The sequence below is a fragment of the Drosophila willistoni genome, chromosome 3R (assembly GCF_018902025.1).
Source record: "Drosophila willistoni isolate 14030-0811.24 chromosome 3R, UCI_dwil_1.1, whole genome shotgun sequence".
Classification (NCBI taxonomy): domain Eukaryota; kingdom Metazoa; phylum Arthropoda; class Insecta; order Diptera; family Drosophilidae; genus Drosophila; species Drosophila willistoni.
In genome coordinates, this window is record NC_061086.1 from 1,679,579 (window position 1) to 1,695,423 (window position 15,845).

A 15,845-nucleotide genomic window follows, 5' to 3' on the forward strand; every position below is an offset into this window, starting at 1 on the left:
CACTGGTTGAAACTTGAAGGAAGCATCGAACATGCAACATTGGAGTCGAACATCAAACAAAAGAGTACGTCCATCGTACAAAAGAGAACGAAACTCTTGTCCCTTCCTCTCTTTTATTTTCACTGATTACACTAGTGCTGGGAAATCCATCGATGGCTCCATCGATAGTATCGATTTTTGGCTGTTCATAAAAAAAACCGGAGAGACAAATTATTATCGGTATCATCGGTTAAGCCTGCATGACACTACAATGACTACAGAGACCCACTGCACACTGTTCCAATGTGCTATTATTCTGTCCATATTTCGGTAGCTAGTTACTATAATTTGAGTTGTTCAATATTTCGAAACTGGTCTGGATGGAATTTTTAAAAAGATTCATCTTTTAAGTAAGAACTAAGTCTAGATTTCAGTATTACTACAAGTACAAAAAAATTTTTTGATAAGATGGGGGAGGCATCTTAACACATTACAGAAGATGAAGAACTATTGGTAACCCCCAATTAAACGAAATTGAACTTTTTTTATATGCATATAGAAATGAAACGAAGAGACTGCGAAAAACGACTATCGTTTTTTTTTTTAATTTAGCGGAGTGGCCAACCAATTAGACTAGGGCTTAGCTCTGTTCTTTTATCTACACATTAGTTTAAAACTTCGCATTTTTCGGCTTCTCAACCTTATGAATTGGTTTGCTCTAAAAATACGCGGAACAAATATAGGATAGTTTAAATCTCAAATTTTCAAAAGCGGGCACAGCGAAGCGTGGCAGGGTTTGTATTAATTCTATAATTCTATTACTTTTAATAGCATATTGTATTCTTTGGTATATTTTAACTATGAAGCCATACACATAGAAAAGAAGAAATATGAAGACGCTGTCTCTTACAAAAATTTCGAAACTAACTTTGTATATTTTAACGCAGTTGTAAATAAATAATAATATTTTGTTATAACGTTATTTTCCATGCGATTACTTTATTGATTGGACCTGGAAAATTCTGAAAGTCCGCGTGTTATACAGGGCGTTAATTTAATAATCAAAATAAGTGCATATATCCAGTGCATTTTTCTTCCTATAATTTAATAAAAAGTTAAATAGACAATGGTACCAGTTGCTGCCTCTTCGCTAAAGTAGTTTTCAATAGCCACATTTTTAAAAATGAAGTTCTGGAAGTCCAGCAGAATCACATCACTCTTTACCAAATTATTCCGTTTGTGCCATAATACACATAGTAAATCCGTGAACTTGTACATTGATCTTTGATTTAATTTATGAGATGGGTATTCTTTTTTGTGTATACATACATATTTACATAAACATTTTTATTTATTTCTAAGCTATTCGTATAAAAAACCTTGAATTACATTACATTTACCGGCTAGGAACAGCTGCATTCTTCGACGGACATATTTGGTATCACACTTAACACCTGAAAAAAAGACAGGAAAGAAGTTAGTTTTAAACAATGATGCAATTAAAATATAACAATAATACCAGATTGTGGTTGTCGTCAAAATACAACAAGCTTAAGGAACTCATTTTGGTTGGCGAACAGCACGGAGACGCGGATGTCGTTAGAGCGGCCAAGTGTGTGTGAGGATATTGCTCGAGGTAGCCTACTCTGCAATCGCCACTGCAGAAGTACGCATCGAAGGATGTGGGAGCCACAACGAAGTTCCACCCAAAGCTTGTAAAGTTCACACGGAGAGGGTAACGACAGCACCGGACATCTTGGTCACTCTCTGTGCAGTCCATTAAACTCCGTTTGCGTCGATGTTTCTTCTTGGATCCGATCTCAATGTGAACCGTCTGCAAAACAACATTGGGTAACATTATATGGAATTAGTATTTGGCTGCCAAGGAGAGTTTAGGGTGGGATACCAATGAATTTTTTGACGTGTTGTCTGTGGTCACGACCAATTGTTTCATCCAGGACTCTACGCCTTTGATTAGGATTTCTTGCGACCCATTTGAACCACGACCAGTTACGCCAGCCAATGTAAGTCCAAAGAGAGGTTTCAGGTCCACATTGATCCATTGTCCCTGACCTGATGGAATCGGCTGACTGAACTCAAACATTTTGGCCTTATGTGTGAAGCTGGTGCCATTTGTACGACGCACAGCACGATGGATGGCCACAACAATGTCCTTATTCTGCTGACTGCTGATCTCGTCAATCAGCTCCGGTTGGTGTGCATTGATCCAGTCCCAGCCACGAAGATATAGGTGAAGAGTTGCATGCGATACGTCCGTATAGCTGCTGTCAAACTTAAACCGAAGAACGTCCGTCTTTCGGTGTCGCATATGGGATTGCGGCTCTATTGAAAAGATAGGAACACAGATAAAACGTGTCTGTCTCCGACTATGCGGAGGTGATTATGTGGATTTAGGTCTTGCTGCACGATAACTTACGTTCGGGAAATAGATAAATGCTGCTTACATGTGAAAGAATACTTTCGCTCCCCACATCATCCTCATCGTCCATTCCAAACTCGGTTCCTGCATCGCCATTTCGGTCATTGTTAATTTTGAATTGGTTTAGAGAGTTCGCGTTGGCGTCGTCTCCTTGCATTTGGGTGGACAAATTCTCACTTTCACCCGAAACGGAAACGTCCGACGCCAGTGTCTCTGAATGAAGATTTTTGTTGAAACTGGGCAAACTCGCTGATGCTGATGATTCACTGTTGCGACGCCGTCCCGAACTTGATAGTGATGCATTGTAACCCTTGTAAAAGTCTTCGATTATGTTCTGGGGCACCGATATTGGTTTGGTTATATTCGGAAGTTTCTTTAGATTTAGACGCATTAAAATGTGCATCTTAATGGACTCTAAGCTATCTTGTTTCGCTTTTTCTCGTAGCTGTCGCTGTAACATGTTGTCGCCATTTATTAAGGTGTTACGGTTCATGTTCAAGGAAACTCCGCGGCCGCTTGGATTCGCAAACGTCCTCATTCGAGGGGATGCATTCGGAACGGATGCCTTATCAGTTGATGATAGCTTTTCGGCTTTGCCCTTTTCAACGATTTCCCCCGTTGCTATTCTGTCGGCTAAACTGATTGTTCCAGTTGTTGTCGAAGCGAAGGATGGTGACGTTGACAAAGACTGCGGGGGCTGGAAAGAACTCTTTTCACTACTATTTAATACAGGCACTTCGGATTCTACTCCAAGGCTTGAGCTCTCCTGCATTTCCTGCTGACAATTCACACCGGAAGCCGTGCTGAAAAGCAAGAGTATCAAGAATGCAGCTAATACGGCTAACCGAGTTCGATTCCATGGCGATTTTGTGATTTGGTAGAGTTTTCGTGTCATATTTCCATATCCATTACGACTCAACTTGCACTTGCAGTTACAGTCCGAACTAAGTCCGGACCCATAATTAGTGCTGATACAGAAATGACTAAAATTAATGTCGATATCAGCACTCGTTGTTAGTCGTGGTTGGTGGTAGTCCAAGAAGAGAGAGGAGTATTTGTTGTTGCAGAACAATTGTCTATGCCACAGGTGTTTGGTGTGATCTGAGGTTACACTATTCCCATAATGGCCCTGCATATTTTTTTTAGCGGCCTGAGCTCAAATGCTGAAAGTTGTGATAAAAAGAAAAAATAATTGTAATAATAATGGTGATATTTAGAATACACAATCTAATAATCGAAATTTTAATTTTTAATAGGTTTTAGTGTGGAGGTTTTAGTATTTAGTATTTGCCATCCTGTCCACTATTTTTAATTAATTTCTCCGTCACCGACTTGGAGCTTCACTCACCAAAGTTTATGTCCAAGTCGAAAACTGTTATTATTCCAGCATATTCAGATATTCTTATTGTGTGTGTGTTTTTTTGTATTTTCTTTTATCTCTTTTCACTTTCACGTTTGCCTTTCAAATCAATTGCATTCTTCAAGTTGAATTGCTTTAAGGCGAGATTTCGATTCACACTCACAGATTCCGACTTCTTTATTATTCGTATGACCGAAATGTTTTTGTTCCTCTCCGAAGATAAAGGTACCATTCAATGGTATGAGTGTTGCTCTCGGTGTGGGTGTGTGGGGATATTTGTATAATGTTTATTCTTGTTGTTGTAGTTGTTTTCGTTGCTAGTTTCTGAAATTGCAATTGATATTTATACAAACATATCACATACATTGTGTATGTACACACAAACATTGCATACAAAAAGATTCTTTTTTAATTCGAGCATCGGGGACAGCTTTTGGACAGATTTCATCCAAGAATTCATCTCAATGTCAAGCAAAGGATCTTTGGTCGAAAAAATGACCACCCCAACGTCACAAATGTGCACATACACGCATACGCATACACACAATCTGTATTGTGTGTTAATAGTATGCATGTATGTGTGCTCTGTGCGATTCCGATTCACATGAATCTCAATCGCAGAATCTCAATCTTCGTCTCCCAGTTGCCCGCCTTTGCCACCAGAGTCCCAGCCGCCGTCTCCATCCCCACTATCCCCCTTGACGATCACTCTATTGTATTCAATTAAAATCATTTATAAACATAATAATTTTTGTGCTCTTGAACTTCAGTTCACTGCTGAAAGTGCAGTATTCCCTTTTTTTCAGACTCAGCGACGTCGATCCGATCAGATTGTATGTTTGTATGTATGTACATATGTACATATGTGTGGATGTGTGGGTGTGTATGAACGGCAGATCATACATACAATTTAATATGTATACATACGTATGTATGTGGGTGTATTAATGTACTCTTGAGATAACAAACATTTCAACACAAGCGCACGTTCTCCTCCTTCTCCTTCTACACACATACATATATATGCACGCGAAAACGATGGAGCACCCGATGGAGCGAATTCTATTTTGAACACTGAGCAAAAGCAAACCAAAGGAAGGCGTACGAATGTATCTATAATATCTATGTAACTTTTGTATCTATCTCCGATGTATCTAGGCAAAGTTTCGCACATGTTTCACTTATTTCACTTCGTGGCCGTGGCGAATGCAATTGCAGTGCCTTTCAAATATCAAGATACGCATACGCATAGTTAGATGCCAAAGACACGACAGAATCTCGATGCGGCAGAATTTTAAAATTTCAAAATTTCTTCGCCAAGTTCGATCATACCACCCGAAACGATCTCCAACCACCCCGAAACTCATTGCAACCACACGAAACTGAAATACAGGGAGCCTATACATTTTGTACAAGACCCGATCAGTTGATTTATATGTCTGCGCATACATACAGTAGAATCCGGTTATAATGACTCCGCTTATAACGTCCGTCCGGTTATAGCGACCAAAATTCGATGAGTGATTGGTTGGTCCCAATACAAACTTAAGTAAAAGGGCCTACGGTTAGTGCGTCTTCCGGATATAAAGACGAAAATCGTCGGCCCCTTGAGCGTCGTTATAACCGGATTCTACTGTATTTGCAAAGTGAGGCAAGTCGTACAATATTGGTATGTTGCCTCCGTAGGTGGACCGAACAGCTTTACTGGATCCACAATTGTCACCATAAGTCATGGACATTCGCCCTCTTGGCACATCTTTCAATGTAGTTCATGAGGTCAGCAATTATCCTTTTGGTATGTTATTTTAATGTATATAATTTTTTGACAAAAAAGACGAAAAATTAAATTTTCGATACTTTTTACTCTCTTTTCAGTTGCTGATTAAATATTAATTAAAACTTGAAGAAACAAAATAAATTCTTACGTTAATATACAATTGGACCATTTTTGGCAATATGGATGAGTTTTGTCATCACGCCACAAAAAATGTGCACAAAGTTAGTTAACTAACTTTTTTAAATACCGCATTATTCCCAGTTGTATGTAAGTATTTATGGGTAGAAGAGTAGGCTGAGAACTGAGAAAATTGGAAAGTATGATCAAAACAAAACCAAATCTAATTAGGAAGGCGGTAACTTCGTGTCCTCTACACGAATTATGTAAACTGTATATACATAATTGTTCAGTAATATCATATTATAGTATTATGACAAGCAAAGCATTATTAATAATGAAATTGTGAAAACTGATATTATATGATATTTATATGATAGACGGGAAGCATACCTGCTGCAATTGTCTTTTTGTCATAACACAAAAGTTATAAAAATGACTAAAGAAAATATATTGATTAAAGTTACTTTTCCATATCTGAACGAAAGCAGAGAAAATCACAAAGCGGACATGAAGTCATTTGTTGCTTAATGATATGTTCACATGTGGCTATGCAGATGGTCAAGGTGGTTTTGCACCAATAGCAAGTAACTTCCATGTCGGCTAAGTTAGCATCATAAATTGGATACTCCATTGTCTCATCATCGATCTCATCGCGTAGATTTTTGATACCCTTAGGCCAATTGATTCGATTTTCTTTACATATCTTGTATCCAATTGATTGCGATAATCTGTACGCATTATCATTGACGCAAACACAAAGTCGGACATCTTGAGAGCTGCTCGATGGCAATGGGAATGATATCTAAGAAAAAAACAAAATTAGAGGAAATCATACCAATTTGCTTATATAGAGAGTTCTTACGTTCCAGTTTCTTCAAATGTAGAATATAACCACGCAACTTATTGCGCTCATCTATTGACTTTACTGTTGGCCTATTGTTCTTGGATACATAGTCATGGTTAGCATATGCAATAAGGACTGCAAATAATAATTAAGAATTTTTTTTCTTTTTCAAAGCATTCTGAAATATACCTGGAAACATGGTCTCAAGCTGATTGCTAGTCTCTAAAACACTTGGATTCTTCTGACGGATCTTAGCAATTATTTTACCGGCAATAGCCTCACGTTCTGTATTACTATTTACAACATCCAATTTGGCATAGACCAAAGGATATAATTGATAGAAGGTGTGATGAGATGTAGAGTCTGAAAGATATACAGATATTTATATGTAAAAATAATTTTTGCGACCTTTTGATTGTTAGTTGTATGATTTGCCGGCTCGAGGTCAAATTGTTGGGTGAATAAAAACAAAATAACAAAAAAAAAAAAATTAAAAACAAACTGTTTTTATACCATACACCCATAGGGTGAAATGGTATATTAAAGTCGCCAAAATGTATGTAACAGGCAGAAGGAAGCATCTCCGACCCCACAAAGTATATTTATTCTTGATCAGGATCAACAACCGAGTCGATCTAGCCATGTCCGTCTGTCCGTCCGTCTGTCCGTCCGTCTGTCCGTATGAACACCTAGATCTCGGAGACTGTAAGAGCTAGAGCCACCAAATTTGGTATGTAGACTCGTGTAGTATGTAGAGTGATCAAGTTTATTTCAAATTTTTGCCACGCCCCTTTCCGCCCCCGCAATTAAAAAAAAACGTTTATCTCAAAAACTATTCCAGCTAGAGACACCATATTTGGTATGTATATTTGTTTAGTAAACACGCACATTTTGTATGTATGAAAATTTTGCCACGCCCTTTTCCGCCCCCGTAATTTGAAAAACTTGATTATCTCCCGTATTTTTTTACCTTATGCAATTTGGCACACTTAAATTTAATACTAATATCTAGCAAAATACCAAATTTGATCAAAATCGGACAAAAAACAGTCGAGTTATGCATATAAACGTTTTTCCATAAGGCCGGAGTTGGCCGTTGGCTGGTGGGGGCGCTAGGGTGCTCGTAAAAAGCATGTGAAAATGCATTTGTTTAATAAAGTTGAAATATTTGCTTTACTGGTGTATGGTATATCTAAGTCGGCGAGACGACTTACTTACTTCATTTATTTTGTTTTTATTCATCCAACAATTTGACCTCGAGCCGGCAAATAATATGTAAAAATGTGAAATATGGAAAACTTAATTAAGTGGGTAACTTACTTAAAGAGGGATATGTGATCCTTTGGACAACAGTTGTTAATGACTCCTTCTCCTGTCGATAATACTAGGTCCGCTGGAAGCCCGAAATCACAAACCTCTATTGGTGCGAGGATTTCGCAGTCCAGCCCGTCATGCTTGAGCATTACATCATGGAAATGATTGTAATCCCAAACAAATGGGACTTTTCCCTTACGATCTAGGACAGGTGCTGGAGGAATTGTTGTCGAATCTGTACAATGAAGACACATTCCGACACCAGTCACAAATTATCCGAGACAGGCTGGAGTAAAAAAGATGGCGCTGGAGGAGTCAAGGTCTGTCTCTGGTATTGCGGCGTTCCTCGTAAATAAAGAAAATTCAGCTTTACAATTTTTTTACATAAAATTTTTATTTTGTTTGCTTGCTTTAGATGTATTCATTGAAGCTTATGTATAAATTCATAATACGGTTGGACCCCAATTATCCGGGACGGTAGGAACCATCAGGGGAAATCGAAAAACACGGTAAATCGAGTACATAAAACCACGCAAACTCACCATAAAAATATGTAATATGTTTCTTATTGATTGGTAACTAAATCGGGGAAGCCCGAATTCGTTTTATTATTTTAGAAAAAAATGTTCGTTTGAAATCACGGATAATAGGGGTGTCCGGGTAATGGGAGCCCGGAAAATCCGGTATTGTGGTATGTTTGACAATATTTGGGGGATCAAAACCCTAATTAGACTTAAAACTAATTTATAGGAGTATTACAAGTTTGCAAGTTTAGTCGAACTATTTTAAAATTTATTTATTATGTAGTGTCCCAATTACTTATTTCGCGCACCTTTTTAGATTGTGGGTTTCAAAGTCACTGAACACGATCATGCAAAATATACAGGACGAATCCGAAAATCACAGTACCTACTTTTTCACTAAATTCCCCAAGTAACACTGTCTTTTTATTTAATTTATTACTTTTACAAAAACAAATAACTCGGTTTTTTGGGAGAAAATCGGGGTTTTCGACTTTCAACTGAATTTATAATTCGGAAACAAAATTAACAAATAAAAACTCAACAGCGTTACTTGGGGAATTTTGCCCTTTAACTAATGCAATTTCATTTTTTCATTTCCAATGATTCTGTGACATACTTTCATCACCGCAAACCACATACTTTTCGATATTGAAAGTCACTGATTTTTGCACGAATAAAATGAAACCCCACCCCCACCAACCTTAACACATTGCATTTCACAAAAATTAAATAATGTCTACAATTTTTTATAATAATAATTTTTGTTCATTTGCATATGTAAGTAACAGTAACAGGAAGAACAGTTCATCTATGCATACCACAAAAGGAATGTCTTTGAAATGCTTCAAATTTTTGAAAAGCACCGTTGGCGATCTCGTTACAATCCACCTTGTACATTAATTCAACCGACATGTTCACCGAAATAAAGTTTAAATTTATTTTTCAAAAATTTGTTTAAAACACTGTGTTAATTCGCAAACGCACTTTGAGTAAGCGAACGAAAGTAAAAGTTGAAAGGAAGCAACAAGTGTTTGCCGAAAAGAGAAACCAAAAAATAAGTAGATTTCGATCGTCAAAGCTTGCATACCCTTAAATTGTCTTTGTGATCGAAATTATAAAATGGTTTGGCATAAAAATATAGACATCATCGTATGTTTATATAGCAGCTGATGAATTCTTCTTTAATCATTAGTTACAAATGGATACAGAGTGAAAACATGAAATTGTTAATATGATGAATAACTTACAAAAGACATGGGTCAAATTATTTGAAAAAGCATAAAACAATTGCGAGAAAAGTACAAAATGTTGCAAAATTGGAGAAATGAAGTGAATAAAATTATTTATTTGAAAAGAAAATGGAATTCATATAACGTAGTTATTATTTGGAATGCTATTAATAAAGCACTGGTAAGTGACGACAAACACAGTGAAATGAAAATAAAAATGTAATTGCATAAATGCATCTTTATATCGTTGTAGGAAAAAAAAAATTAGAAACGCTTTGCAAATGCACCGCTGAAAACAAACAATTTTTATAAGGATGCTAGAGAAGTCGCCAAGTTTTTATAACACAAAGTACAATGGATTGTACTCATTCCGCAACATGAGGGCGTAAGTTGAAGGGCACCTGGCCTCGCTAAATCATAAAAATTGACCATGTCCAATCTTAAGCAGGATTTAGATAAATATTTGCTACTACAAAGCGATCAGAAAAAGAATTTCAATGTGAAGATACCACAAATAAAGGTGTCCAGTTTGAGTAATATATTTTCCCGGAATTCAGAGCCCGAAGCAAACAGTTGGCTAAAGAATACACAGGACTCTTGCTGTCCCAAATTGGTACGATTGCTGTTAATCTGAGATACGTGTGTGTACATATCTCATCATTAGATCCCTTTTTTGCTGTATCGATTGCAGTGAATAGTTGGCTTCGTGGCTTTGTCCTACACGGGGATGCTCTTGATCTACTTGTTGTTCCTCGCCCGCAGAATAGCAAGTGCTTAGACCACAACCAGCAAAATGTTGTGCCATTTTATTGCCGTTACTGATGGCAAAACGGTCTGATAATTGCATTTGACGCAATGCAGCCAGCCACTAGAAAGAAGCAAAAAAGAAAACCATGTTTTTTAAAAATTAGTAAAAATCATGTTTGGCCTTTGATTATCCTATTAGGATAAGTAGATTTAATTATATCAATGAGATAAGATAAAACCCTGTCTGGTCTGGTTTACAAGCCAAATTACTGAGACTCAATTTGTTGGTATATTAGTGAGTTGAATATTCGAGTGAAAAAAAAGAATACTTTAATGTTTTTAAGAACAATATTAGACACAAAAAAATAAATTCGGTGAAAGAAAGAAAACTGTAGAGGAACCTTTAAATAAATTCCTTAACGTTTAATTTTGGCTAACAAAACCGAAATAATATATATTTATACATCTATGTATGTATATGTAATATCAATACATGTGCGTTTGATCACTTCAAGAAACAAATAAAAAATCAAAACTTTTCTTTGATAATGTAAATATATATATATTTTTTCTAAATTTCTCTTTTTTTTTTGTAAAATTATTTTTAGTGTGGGTTTCTGTTTGTTGGTACAATTTAAAACAAGTTTACTCACAAAATTAGATAGCTAATTAGGATAAATTATTTTAAGCTGATATTTTATATGTACACAAAACTAATCTAAATGCAAAAATTTTTTTTTTTTTGAATCGTTTGTTTGTTTTTGGTTTTTCTTTTTGGAGTTAAATAATGCTGGCAAATTAACTAGTTAAAAAAATAAGTCATTCTCATTACAATCTTAAAAGTATAAACAGGGATAAGAGGTTAGAGGATTCTCGGCTGACTAATTACTAACGTTTCTTAAGCCGTTTGGGTGCAGCATTGGCCGGTGTCTCCTTGTACATGGCCCTTAAAATACTTCAATCCTTGAAGGGATTGGTGGCCACCTAGAAAAATATACATACAAAGATTAATAAGTCCAAAATGAAGCAAAATAAGTATCTTCACTGACCTGATAGAACCTTTGGGTAATGGTCTCATTGCTGGTCAATCTGGTCTGCTCGGCTATATGTATTATAATGTTTTTAAATGCCTGTAATGCGTATGTGCCAAAAGATTCTCACCACACCAGTTCGTCGAGAAACTGTTGGATCATCTGACGTGACAGCAAGGATAATGTATTTTGGAACATTCGTGGTACAACGCGAGAGTGGCTGGAGAATGGCCTGGAATCGTTTTTTATAGTTACGATCACCATCTGTAATTGGTTCAACGGCTCGCAATCCTATGGATTTATCTGAATAATCATAAACGCCGAGTACCTCCACTTAAACTGCCCAAAGAGATTAGGTGGATGTTGGGCACCCAGTATATGGAAATTTGGTAACATCCGTATAGACACCTAAAAAGGAATTAACGTTGGTGTCCTTGCCGTCCTTGTTATTGCTGTCCTTGCCATCTTTAGCATCATCGTTGCTGCCCACCAACCTAATTCACCTCGGCAGGGGGATAGTTTTTGGGTGGCGGATCAATAGTATCCTTGCCGGAATCTTTCAGTTTTGATCCATGTTTGCCACCCTTGAGTTGGGGTGTTGACTTGCATGTGGAACCGCCAGAGACACTACCCTTCAATGCTCACAATCGCCATATGTCTGTGAAAAAATATAGAAATCGTAATGAATTGTAATCCTTAAACATTAGTTGTCCTTCTACTCACAACTACTCTCTCCCTCATGTTCTTGTAACTCCATTATGGGTGCCTGGAAATTGGAAATTACTTACGTACACCTACAAAAATGCAGCAAGTCCTTGCACCACAATCGATTAGTTCAAAGTTTTCTCAGTCAAAACTCTACTTTTAGTTTCTCTTTATACAAATATAAGACTACTAACTCATTAAGTGTATTAAAATTCTCTGGAGGATTGGAAACGGCTTTTACTGCTGATTCAAGACTTGAATCCAAAGTTTCTTTGGCCTCTAAAACTAAAAAATGTAAGATTAATAACTAAACGAGATTATAATATAGGTGGATAATAATATACCTTTAGATTATTTTTTAAGATGTTTTGCTCATGTGCCTTCATTCCAGATTGTTGATAATGATGGCGATGATGATGATGTTGGATATGCTGAAGACAATGTTCTTGGCGTAATCCTGGCGAGCGTGGTGGGTTTGGACGGGTGTAAATTGATTGTTGCTTCAGCGACTGGACGCGATTTGAATGGCAAATTTGAAAAGGAAGTTATTCATTTTGATTTTTAATGCTCAACTAGGGGATTCCGCTCTTTTGTGTGTGTAACAAATAATTAATTAATGGCGAATTGCACAGGTAGGGAGGATTCATGGAGTTAATAGTGTGTAGAACGTTCAACAAATTCAAATGCGAATAACAACAAAAAAAAGAGTAAAAGAAATTGTCAACAAGACGGAAGAGGCACAATTAAACCAATTAGTCATCCTCTGGCAACTCTGATCGCCGGTCTATGGGCCAGAGGTGGGGGAGGCGAAGAGAATGCAATGAAAATTCGTTGTCTACAGCATTTCATTCGTTTGAATTATACCGCTGGCACTCCTTATTAAATATTAACAAAACGGATTCCACCTATCCTTTTCAGCACACTTAAGCACTTTTCAATATTTGTATGTATATATGTATATATATGATTTTGTTGTTGCTGCTATTGCCTTGGTCTGCCTCTGCTTGGCCGTTTGATTTAATGGACGTTTTGTTGCGCGTTTCGTTGTGTGTGTGTTTAATATTCGATTTAGTTGACAATGTCTCAAGCACGGGGACTTAATCGGCGTTTTAGCACTTGATATTTTGTTATTAATAGCCACAAAATATTAAATATTTTTTATTTCTACTCGCGAACATACACAACATGTTTGAAATCAAAACAGACGACAGACGGAAACCCACGAATCTCTTATTCGGAACCCTGGCCATGGGTTTGAGATGTAATACATCTGGTATATTTTGACTAACACTGAGTCTACAGTGGCCTTGTCAACCTGTTCCGTATATGTTATTTGCCAATTGTAGGCCGAGATGTACTCGCCATCATCCCACCAGTAAGGTATCTTCTGCTCCTGCAGTTCCCGCGCGCGGCGCCGCTCCTTCACCTCTGCCTCAGCCAGGAATTTGTCATAAAGCTCGTACAGTATTTCGCTGTGGTAGCTGACATTACAAGTTTGGCCCACCACTTGCCAGTCCATAACGTGCCTATAACCTCCTTGCAAATTAACGAATTGTACATGCTGCATGTGCATATAGATTAGTACTATTATTCTAATATCTGTAATAAAAGAATACTCACGTGTAGAGGCAGACTGGGTATTTGAGAATCATGTCCTCGTCGTCAGTCACACCAATGCACCGGAGGAACGCAGCCTTCTGAGCTTCGGGTGTGCGCCAAGTTAACCCTTTTTTCCTGAGGTAGGCATGTCTCTGGCCTTCGCTCAGTGTTTGGACCCGGAATGGCATGAGCCCAGAATCAGGGACAGGCGACACCCGGCGTGGCGGTGCCCAATCTGGAGACGGGGCCCGCGGAGGAGACGGAGCCCGTGGGGCAGATGCCGCCTCGAAAAGGCGTTTGGCCTTGCCCTGGTGGCGACTGGCTATGTGCCGCTTTAAGTTGGAATTCTTGGCTGTATTATAGCCGCATTCATTACATTCAGGCATTTTCGAAGTAAAATTTGTAATAAAAAAGACTTGCAATTACAAATAAATCCTTTACAATAAAAAAGCTCGCGGGCTTAGAGCTGGGAAACTATCGATGACACTATCGAGTATCGAATTTTTGACATCACTTAAATTGGCGGCCTTCCATATAAAAATATAAATAACATTTCTATAATTTTTCAGCACAATGATTCTAATTTGAAACATATCGTCAAAAAGATTTTATGCGTTCCTGCAACATCGACGGAGTCGGAGCGTATGTTTAGCAAGGTTGGACTTGTATTAAAGCGGAAAATGTTGATATTATTCTTGCATAGAAATGCATGTTGTTAAATTTTTATTCTTCACATATCAAATGATAAAAAAATTCATTAATGCTCTTAATTTTAGGTAATAATTTCAAAAAACGATACTATTGATAGTATCGAATTTTTTCTCTCAAATTTCCCAGCTCTATTCGCGAAATTCGCAACGTTGATTGCGTAGATTAATCGACGCAATCGATCACAATTGAGCTTTTTCCCACGCCGCAATGGAGAAATATACGCTGAGTTACCGTAATTTAAATTTGATTTGAATTATTTTCCAGGAGTGGGCAACATTTCCATGGAAGCTAGGCCCAAGTTCGCGGAGAATCTGGAGGCAAGGCCTCGATTCATGAGAAACGGGGTATTCTGCAACACCCTTATCTTGGCGAAGCCCCTTCTGAAGGAGGACGCCGTTTATTGCATCAATATGGACGAATTCTGGCATCATAGCTTGCCCTATGTTCACAAAGTAAATACATATCTGCATAGACAGGGGCTATATCATACAAACATATATTTCTTTACAGATTCTCGTCATGTACTTGACCAACTTGATCACTGGAAGTCAAGCATTGATATACGCAAAAAGCGCTTGTCCTAAAAGCAAACTCCACCGAGGTTGTAAGTACCCACATACATATATACATATTTTGCATTTCAAGATTATATATCCATTATGCTTCATTGCAGCTGACCAATTCTGATGAACTTGCTGACATCATTCTGGAGATCTTAATGCAAGTGCCCATACCCTTGAGGCGAAACATAGTGGCCATAGTGTCTGACAGGTTCCGGATGAACATTCGTGCCCTGAGTATAGTGGAGGTCCTATGTCCTTACGTGCCACCTCCACACGTATTCGATGTGACACATTTGTTAAATTATTTCATAAAGGAATCGGATATCTGCTGTGAAAACAATGTTCTTTTGCTGGTGGACACTGTATTCAAAAGAGAGGAATACCGAAATCAGCTTAACGAAATACAGGAAGGATGCGGATCCATTAAGGAGACTCTGAAGAACATTTTCCAAGTCATCGATAAGGATGAGTTCGTTTTGACAAAACTTAACAGCGACCGGATGGAGCAAAAGGGGAAGTCATTTGTGAGTCATATGCCGGTCATGCCCCTAAAGATGTGTGCCGAGGGTGGTGGATTGCTGAGCTTTATGGTCTATGACGCAGCAAGTAATCTTAATTAAATAACACCCTTAAAATTAAAAATTATGTACCCATGATGCAACTCTGTTTTAACTTAAGAGGGTGGGTTTTTGTCCATTTCATCCAGATTGGGATCCCCGAGAGATTTTGAGTTAAAAGTTAGCGGGATTTATAGCTGAAAGTAGCTATTTCCGGGCAAAGTGTGGCCGAATATCACGACATGTTGAAAAGCACATGGCATTGCCAGATGCAAATTGCAAACAAACAATTCTGGGCGGGAAATCAAAATGCGTTGCTGATTAACAAAGTTTTCAAAATGGATA

The 15,845-nt window shown here is 37.7% G+C and overlaps 2 protein-coding genes and 1 long non-coding RNA gene across 4 annotated transcripts; 1 reads left to right on the plus strand and 2 right to left on the minus strand.

Moving 5' to 3' along the window:
• Positions 1 to 1,287: 1,287 nt before the first annotated feature.
• LOC6651373 lies at positions 1,288 to 4,077 on the minus strand. Its single transcript, XM_002072584.4, has 5 exons — positions 3,768 to 4,077; positions 2,417 to 3,582; positions 1,886 to 2,322; positions 1,499 to 1,813; positions 1,288 to 1,433 (listed from the first exon to the last, which is right to left on the minus strand). The coding sequence occupies exons 2-5, from the start codon at positions 3,552 to 3,554 to the stop codon at positions 1,383 to 1,385; spliced, it is 1,941 nt and encodes a 646-aa protein (XP_002072620.3). The 5' UTR covers positions 3,555 to 3,582; positions 3,768 to 4,077; the 3' UTR covers positions 1,288 to 1,382.
• A 6,907-nt stretch (positions 4,078 to 10,984) lies between these two features.
• Positions 10,985 to 13,340, minus strand: LOC111519444. Of its 2 annotated transcripts, XR_002724372.2 has the most exons (5): positions 12,415 to 13,339; positions 12,089 to 12,355; positions 11,496 to 12,023; positions 11,384 to 11,436; positions 11,055 to 11,318 (listed from the first exon to the last, which is right to left on the minus strand). It is a non-coding gene; the product is annotated as an uncharacterized LOC111519444 (long non-coding RNA). The 2 variants fall into 2 exon arrangements; XR_006955407.1 differs by having other exon boundaries at positions 10,985 to 11,318; positions 11,384 to 12,023; positions 12,415 to 13,340.
• Positions 13,341 to 14,587: 1,247 nt separating this feature from the next.
• On the plus strand, positions 14,588 to 15,548 carry LOC124459724. The gene is made up of 4 exons (XM_047009330.1): positions 14,588 to 14,612; positions 14,645 to 14,832; positions 14,891 to 14,984; positions 15,054 to 15,548. Exons 1-4 carry the CDS (start codon positions 14,588 to 14,590, stop codon positions 15,065 to 15,067), a joined length of 321 nt encoding a protein of 106 aa, XP_046865286.1. The 3' UTR covers positions 15,068 to 15,548.
• The last annotated feature ends 297 nt before the right edge of the window (positions 15,549 to 15,845 follow it).